Source organism: Vicugna pacos, chromosome 12, assembly GCF_048564905.1.
Source record: "Vicugna pacos chromosome 12, VicPac4, whole genome shotgun sequence".
Lineage (NCBI taxonomy): Eukaryota > Metazoa > Chordata > Mammalia > Artiodactyla > Camelidae > Vicugna > Vicugna pacos.
This window is the reverse complement of record NC_132998.1, coordinates 47,945,282-47,953,955: the sequence shown is the minus strand read 5'-3', so window position 1 is coordinate 47,953,955 and position 8,674 is coordinate 47,945,282. Positions and strand designations below refer to the sequence as shown.

The 8,674-nt window shown below is 35.4% G+C and overlaps 1 protein-coding gene across 2 annotated transcripts in view; it reads left to right on the top strand.

Annotated features, from left to right (window-relative positions):
• Positions 1–2,517: 2,517 nt before the first annotated feature.
• NAV3 (neuron navigator 3) overlaps positions 2,518–8,674 on the top strand; it is a 309,585-nt gene continuing 303,428 nt past the window's right edge. For both annotated transcript variants that reach the window (XM_072973357.1, XM_072973356.1), the window contains exon 1: positions 2,518–2,760. In XM_072973357.1, the coding sequence (XP_072829458.1) occupies positions 2,518–2,760 (243 nt within the window). The remainder of the gene's footprint in view (positions 2,761–8,674) is intronic.

Sequence of the window (8,674 nt, the reverse complement as noted above, 5' to 3'; positions counted from 1 at the left end):
TCCCTGTGCTATACAGTTGTTTCTTGTTGGTCATCTGTTTTATTTATAGTAGTGTATATAAATTAATCCCCTATATGACTTAAATATTTGCAGATTGCACTGCCCCCTGTGCCCATTTCAGTGGCAAACCATTTGGCTCAGACTTTGCCTTCCAACTAGATTTTTTCCACTAATTCTAATTAAAGTATTGCCAGCACTTCTATTCAATTTTTTTGTTTTGTTTTTTGTTTTTGTTTTTAACTCTGAGCTGAGCTGCTTGCTTGGGTGGTCCAAATTATCCTCCAAAGTACCACTATGATTTTTGCTAGTGATCTGCTCCCAAAGTTGCATATGTTTTGAATGGTCTTCCCAGAACCTAGTTTCCCCACAAGTCCTGTTATTTTAGGTATGCTATTTTGTTTGCAGTGTGAGGCTTACAAGATGTGTGTATCTTCTCAAATTATAATTCAAATTATAATTGGAACTCTATTTTAGTTCCTTGAACATCTCCTGCTTTGCAATATCTTATAGTCTCTGGAAGAGTAAGTGTGATAAATGATTTGTAAAGTATAAAGTAACATACTTTTCAGAGTGATCATTTCATTTCTTTATCCCCACTAGTGTTTTATTTGTGGCTTATTGTCCCATTCTGTAAAGCCCACTTGGGTTACTTTTTTTAAAAAATTTGTAAGGTTTCTAACTTGTATTTGAATTTCTTCTATACTTCTATCAAAAGAGGAAATACATTTGACTTCAATTACTGTCTCTTTTATCTGTAAATTACCCCTTCTTACCTAAAAGTACATAATAATTTTAGAGCTGGAAATGACAGACAAAAAATAATTCCTTTACTATAGAGAGAGATTTTCTACAATAATAATTATTATTCTTATAATTACCACTATTTCTTGAATGTATACTAAATGTCCATTCATTTTTCTAGGAACTTTACTTGCAATATTACTGATTCTTAAAATATTTTATAAATATAATGTATATAATTTGTTTTTTAAAAAGAAGAGTAAATCTATTGGTGTCTTACAGAATTCTTCCACATAAAGGATATAAAATCAAAAACATCCTGTTATTAGGTAGAAATTTGCTTTTGAAATCTCAACTATGATATTTACTTAATGGTGGAAAAATTTCTCTGTTATCAAAATACAACTGCTTTAAAGAGAATAATGCTGTCCCATGTTTTCCTAAAAACTTACCCCTTGCTTTTGTTATAGATCCTGATGTGCTTTTACCAGAAATGAGACATGATCTGATTATCATAAAATAATTGTACAAATAGAAGCATTGTTGTTCATGGTCATTGAGTATACCATTGAACGCTTTTCAGAAGCTTAGGATTTTAAGTTGGATTTAATGAGCTTGAATAATAATGTTATTTTCAATTGCTTCTAAGATAATTTTTTAAATTACTCTTTAAATGATGCAGGACTTTCCACTTTCTAACTGTATGACTTTGGTCAAATCACTCAGATGAATCTGAGTTATCCTTTCTTTAAAGTGGGAAAAAGAATTATGCCTATTTTTGAGCCATTCCATTGATTAAGTGTGACAACGCATAAAGCGCTTGCCCCATAACTGCCGTCTAGTACTCTTCACGTATGTATTAGGTATAAATACTTTTATTATCACCATTATTAAATTTAAAAACAATTACTATGTATCTGGTGCCCTGATTTCTGTATTTACGATATTTTGTAACCTAGGCAGGCGTAATCTGCTGAATCATTTAGCAGCTTTAGCTGCTACTGCATGAATTTAACCTGATTTCATGGGATGAAACAGAATGCACACCGTGGTTTATGGCTGTCAGTAGTGAAAAATAGCTGGAAATCAGACAAACAGCTTCATTGCTGAGATTGTTTCCGGGCTAAAAGTTCTTCCAGCAGCTGTTTGTTTTGGCCATTAAACGTGTCCTTTTTTTTTTTCTTTCTCTTTTCTTTTTTAAAGCTGGGAGAAATACAATTTTCTTTAAAAAGAGAATGTAGGCTGGTTATTTCTGAAGTCAGGAAGAACGCCTGTCCTTCCTCTATTGTGGACTTTTTGGCTGCTTTGACACTTGAACTGAAGGTCTTTGCTTTTGTTCTCCTCTTTTTCACTCGCAATGCTGAGACTCAGATTGCTGTAGTGAGGGGTAAAAAAAAAAAAAAAGTAAAACTAGGAGCTCTTTAATCCTAGAAAAAGAGCTTTGTAGCAGTTACCTTCAAGAAAAGCTTACTTCCCAGAGGAGTATTTAATATTACATGGTCACTGGCTGACTGAAGAGAGAGAGAGAGAGAATGGATATATAAGAGAATGAGAATATGAAAATTCAAGCCAGCAAGAAAGAAAGATACTTAGCTAAAGATGAAGGGGAATTTTGCCTCTTCTTGAGAGTTATATTATTAGCTTTTTTTTTTTTTAAATCATGATGACTGCTAGTTTTGTTTAAAGTATTTGTTCTGGAAATACTAAAGTTGGAGTCTACCAGACTGAGGTTAGAAGCATTTTCTTTGGCAGCAAGAAGACACTTTTATAGAAGCCATGCCTGTACTTGGGGTTGCCTCAGAATTGAGGCAGCCAGCTGTTGGGTCAAAGCCTGTTCATACTGCTCTTCCGATACCAAATCTTGGCACTACTGGGTCACAGCACTGTTCTTCAAGACCTTTGGAACTTACTGAAACAGAGAGCTCAATGCTTTCTTGTCAGCTCACATTACACTCAACTTGTGAATTTGAAGAGAAGAAACTCCTCCAAGGAAAAACGAAGGAGACAGAAGACAGCAAGGTTAGTGGCTGTGGGTTACCTATAGACTTACAAAGCTAAAATGCAAATTGCACTTCAGGTGAACTATAAAGCATGTTGTGAAACGGGGAGCAGTAGGGGAATACTGGTGTAAGACAGTAAGTAGTTTATATAGCTGAAAAGCTGAATATTTAGCCTATCTAGAATTGTATTTATAGTTTACAGTTGTTGTAAAAGTTGTGAACCAAATTCTTTGAATATGCATATGGTATCAGTACTGCTTACTGATAAAGTGCCTCGTTAAATCCTAGATCTCTCTCGTAATCATAATCATAACCAATCACAAATGTGAGAAAAGGGGGGCTATTTGCATATATATTATAATGTAAAAAAAGATTTATTTGTAAAAACTTCTGCAGACATCATCACTTTTCTCTAAATGCCATTTGCATTTTAAACACTTTCTGATTGAATGTGTGAATCCTAGACGGCTTAATTCATTGCATTATGAAGGAAAATGAAATGTTATTTTCCTTGATACTGCACATTTGTCTGGGTTTTCACTTGTAAATTGAAACCCTACTGTTTAACTTATTACTGACATCTTTTTCAGTCACTTAATTTATGACATTCATGAGCAGTAGCTCATAGATCTTGGTTTTTAAGCCATACTACACTCATTTTCTCCAGATGCTGTATGGTAGCATGTCCCTTCCATTGGGGAGCTTCTTGGAGATTCATTTGTACCTTGGTAAATATCACTTTTTAATGCAGTGTTAACAATGATGTCAAGCTTTACAGAGTCACCATTCTCTCACCTCTGGCTTCTTAAGGAATGGTTTGATTTTACTTTCTCATTCAAATGTAATTTAAATTTAATATATGAAAAAAACCTTCATATGGAAAATAACTCTACAAGTTAAAGAGAAAGTCACCCTTTTTTGTCTGAAATGTCCACTCCATCTGTCCTCACCTGTTCAAATCCTCTCAGGTGCCGCCCAAGGCAGCTTTCTCCAGAAAGTCTTTGCTCGTTACCCCTTTGCTCTTTCCCTCCTTTTCTCTCCTGTGGTTCTTCACCTGTGCTAATACTTACAGCACCTTAATTTCTACTGTATTTTAATCACCTGAATAATTTATTTCTTCCCCACTAAATTGAAAATATATGCAAGCTAGGGCCTTATTCTGTGCTCCAACACCCAGTGCTTTATGCATAATAATTAAATAGTAATTAAATGGATTAATATATGAATGAATGAATCAGTGAATGAACAAAAAATTATACTGAGAAAGATTTAGTTAAGTTCAAGAGTCTCTTTGGATCATTCAATCTGCAAAACGTCAGGTTTGGAATGAATGAATTCTAAATGACTTATAGTTCTAAAATTATATTATTCCTTTTGTGTTTTAGGACGGCATTGTCTATGCAAGAAATGTCAGTTAAAAGAAAATAAGTAATTTTAGGCTTAGAGTTCTCAGTGTAAGCAATTCAGCATAAAATTAAGAAATTATAAATTATCAATAAAAGACTAAATTATTTAACTTTATGCAATTAACTACAAGCGAATGTCACAGCACTCTGTTCTAATATTCTGTGTACCCACAATGACTTGTCTGGATTCGATGGAAGAGAAACCATTTTTCTCTCCTGACCATGGCTAGCATCTCTGCAGGTTTAGTCAAACCTCCACTTTGATAAATGGCCTTGGCCTAAGACTTGACCACTGTAAGTACTGTTTTCAATAGAATTTTGGTTGATCTCTTTGGTTAGCCAACATATCAATCATACATCTGATATTCCACTAAGACTCTGTGGTAAGCAATGTTGTATTTATAAGGATGTTTTTACCATGCCACTTATCAGATTAAAAACTTTTTCAAACAAATGTAAAGAGTGTCTGGTCAGCATTTCAGAATATTCTTAAATGTTAGGAAAGGATATTTAATGATTTTTATAAACTTTTGAAAAAACAGAACTCAAGAAAATAGCAAAAATGATCAGGGTAGTTGTGTAAGAGATAATGAGATTTGGCTGCAAATGGTAAAAAAAAAAAAAGTCAACATAACAATAGTATAAGATAGGAGTTTATTTCTTTTTCATGTAAAGTATATCTGGAAGTAATCCATCCATGACTGGTAGGGTGACTTCATGAAATTGTCAGGGAACGAGGCTCTCTTTTTTGCCTACCATCATCAGTTTGGTATCCAGCTCTAGGCCTTGAGTGGATAATTGAGTTCCACTTAATTAAAAGGGTACATCCTGTTTCATTAAAGATTCTTCCTCGTCCAGTTGTCCTGTTTATAGTTCCAAGGCTTTATCTAGTTGCCGTAGAGACTGGAAAATGTAGTTTCTTCTAGGCAGCCATGTGCCCAACTAAAAATTATGGGTTCTATTTCTAAGGAAAAGAGACCATGGAGAGTACCCACAATAGACAACTGTCATTAAGAAACATTTATGTGGAGTACTGTGCTGGTCCTTGCACCAAACATTCTCCCAGTCTGGTTAGAGAGAACAAACCTGTATATGACAGTGTCAGAAATGTATCTTCCACCAGGCACTCTCTTCTCGTACGCTTGTTTTTGATTAGTGCACATGGCATCATTCCAGACATCTCATCTTGAATTCCTAGTCTCATTTCTGGTGACATAGCTTGCTATCTCACATTCCATAGTTTGCTGGAAATTGGAGATTTTTGCTTCTGTATTACAGCTTGGATTTCTCCCCTTATGCACATCCTCATGCTTTGGCCCTTGTTAAGTTTTCTGTCAATTATTGTAATAAATCCAAATCGGTCTCTTCTCCTCTGGCTCTCCACCACATCCACTCAGCATGTTCACCATCCTGCTTAGGGGGATAAAAAAACAAAAAAAAAGTTAGTTACTTCTCAAGTCTTAACAGTTTTTTCATTCAGGCATTTCAGTCTCCTAGTTGTTGTCACCTCTTCCATGATAGCCCCATCCAGCTACTGTATGTCTCCTTCTTGGGTGTCCCAACTTTTTCAGACTATTTCATCTCACTGCTCTTTTTTTTTTATAGACATATAGTTGCTATACAATATTATATAAGTTACAGGTGTACAGTATAGTGAGTCACAATTTTAAAGGTTATACTCCATTTATAGTTATGATAAAATATTGTCTCCATTCCTCATGCTGTACAGTAGATCCTTGTAGCCCATTTTATACCTAATGCTTTGTACCTCTTACACCCCCACTCCTGTGTTGCCCCTCCTGCTTCCCCCTCCCCTTTTCTTACTGGTAAACATCAATTTGTTCTCTGTATCTGTGAGTCTGCTTTTTTGTTATATACACTAGCTTGTTGTATTTTTTTTTAGATTCTACGTATAAGTGTTGTCATATAGTAATTGTCTTTCTCTGTCTGGCTTATTTCACTTAGCATAATCCCCTCCAACTCCGTCCCTGTTGCTGCAAATAGCAACATTTTGTTCTTTATTTAATGGCTTAGTAGTATTCCTGTGTGTGTGTGTGTGTGTGTGTGTGTGTGTGTGTGTGTACACATATACATACCACGCCTTCTTTATCATTTGTATGTTGATAAACACTTAGGTCACTTTCATATCTTGGCTATTGTAAATAATACTGCTGTGAACATTGAGGTGCATGAATCTCTTTGAATTAGTGTTTTTGGTTTTTTGGGGGTATATACCCGGAAGTGAAATTGCTGGGTCATATGGTACTTCTATTTTTAGTTTATTGAGAAACCTTCATACTGTTCTCCACAAGGGCTGCACCATTTTACATCCCCAGCAACAATGTGCGAGGGTTCCCTTTTTTCCACATCCTCACCAACATTTGGTTTTTTTGTTCTTTTTGATGATAGCCTTTCTGACAGGTATGAGGTGATATCTCATCGTGGTCTTAACAGATAAATAACTTGAGTTACAGATGCCACGTCAGATACATTTTTAAATTCCACCATGACATCTCAAGGACTTATATTTTCTCTAGCTATCTTTTACTCTGATTTCTTACTTTCCTTGAATTTTCTAGTGTCTCTCCTCATACAGATATATTTTTCCATTCTTCCTGGGTTTTCACCCAAATGAGAAAGAGAGTCACTTTGCTCTGGAAACTTTACTTAAGAATCTGGAGATTAAGATTTAGAGTATTTTACCTTGTCACAGTTCAGCAAATAACATACAATTGAGCATTGACATCCAAGTTCATGAAAGTTCCTTGGCCATACCTACCACTAACAACTGGCTTTCACTTTTGAATCCCCAGCCTCCTTTCAACTTAATCTGCCACCTAGCTTTTACCTCTGTTCTCATTTCTAACTCTTTCCAGACTTGAGCTTGCTCAACTCTTTCTTCTTAGATTATCTGTGCAAACCCAAGATCCTTTTTATATTGCTGTAGAAAACAGTTAATTTTTTGAGCATCTGTCTTATCCTTTATAGGAAATTTCTCATGTTATTCTTACAATGTTTCAAAGAAGGCATTGTTACCCACATTAATAAAGAAGTAAACTGAGGCTTGGATAAAGTGGGAGACAGTTGTAAGATCAGACGGTTAACTAATAGTAAAGAAATCCAGAACTTGAAACTAGGTTTGTCTCTACAAAGCCTATTTTGGTCCTTTACATTCTCTCTTCATGATATACTTGCAGTATTTTTTTCTAGTTACACCCTTTCCTCCAAATTTTACCTACTTTTATAGACTCACTTTGAAAGTCAAAGAAAGGAATAAATAAACTGTTAAAGGAAGGAAAGTTTACATCCAGTTGGGGAGATATAAAGAAAATTCTTAAAAGAATAGTGGCATTTGTGTACATGGTAGAATGGATGTCTGTTTAATGTTCTTACCCTACTAGTTGTAAGGACAATCAAGATAGAGCTTATTTCTTACTATTTTGTTCATAAGTGTTAACACTGATGCTTTGAAAACAGAAGAACTCAAAAGCATTAAATGAAATTTGAAAAAAAAAACCAAATTGTGATATAGACAAGCAAATATGTTGTGGGTAATACTGCTAATGAGGACAATTATTTTGTAGGATTTTAGGTTTGAGAAAAATCCTATCTGATTGAAACATTCAAAAAAAATACTTTATCAAGTAGTTGGAATTTAATGGGCAGATAGGACTCAGATATAGAGAGGAAAAAGCATTCTTTTGAGTGGAAAGCTTCATAGAAGAATACCCAGTGAGAAACCATCAAAGTTTGAACAGACTATTCATGAAAATGAACAGTTTGGGGTCAGATTATAGGTGTAGGCAGACTTCGTGAGGAAGGCTCTAATGTAAAAATGAGACAAAATTACACTGTCAATGACATTTAAGAGAAATCCTAGCAGAAAGGGACTAGTATTAACTAATGTTTATGGAGGCTTGCTATATGCCATGTGCTGGACCAAGCCTTTCATAGAGTATCCCATTCAGTCCTCACAATAGCCTTATGATCTAGACACTGTTATTATCCCCATTTTACAGATGAAGAAACTGAGGCTGAGGGTAAATCACTTGCCAATAGCTTAGTGTGGTAGAATATGGATTTAAACTAAGACTGCATGACATTACTCTTAGCCAATACACAACACTGCATCAGTGAAGAGTTCTGCTGCTGCCAGGGGGAGAGATGAAGGGCTATTGGTTGACTTGACTTCTATACATATATTGGTAAGGTTTGTTGTAAGTATTTAATAGTGTTGCTGGTGAGTTGCAAATAAATGATAGGTGCACCCAAATGCCTAGAATGATCAGGAGAAGACAATTAAGTTGATCCATGCTCTCTACCGAATTGTTTGAATAACAGAAATAAAGAAAAGAAACCCTATGACAGAAATATATAGCAGCAGACGTCAGTGAAATAGATGGCTGGCGCTGGCCTCCAGCTGTTTCCTTCATGGAGAAGATGCCTGATTGCTGAGGACTGTTGACACTCCTGTGGGCTTGCTCACATGGTAGCACTTCCAGAGCTGGCCAGGCCCACAGCTGCAGA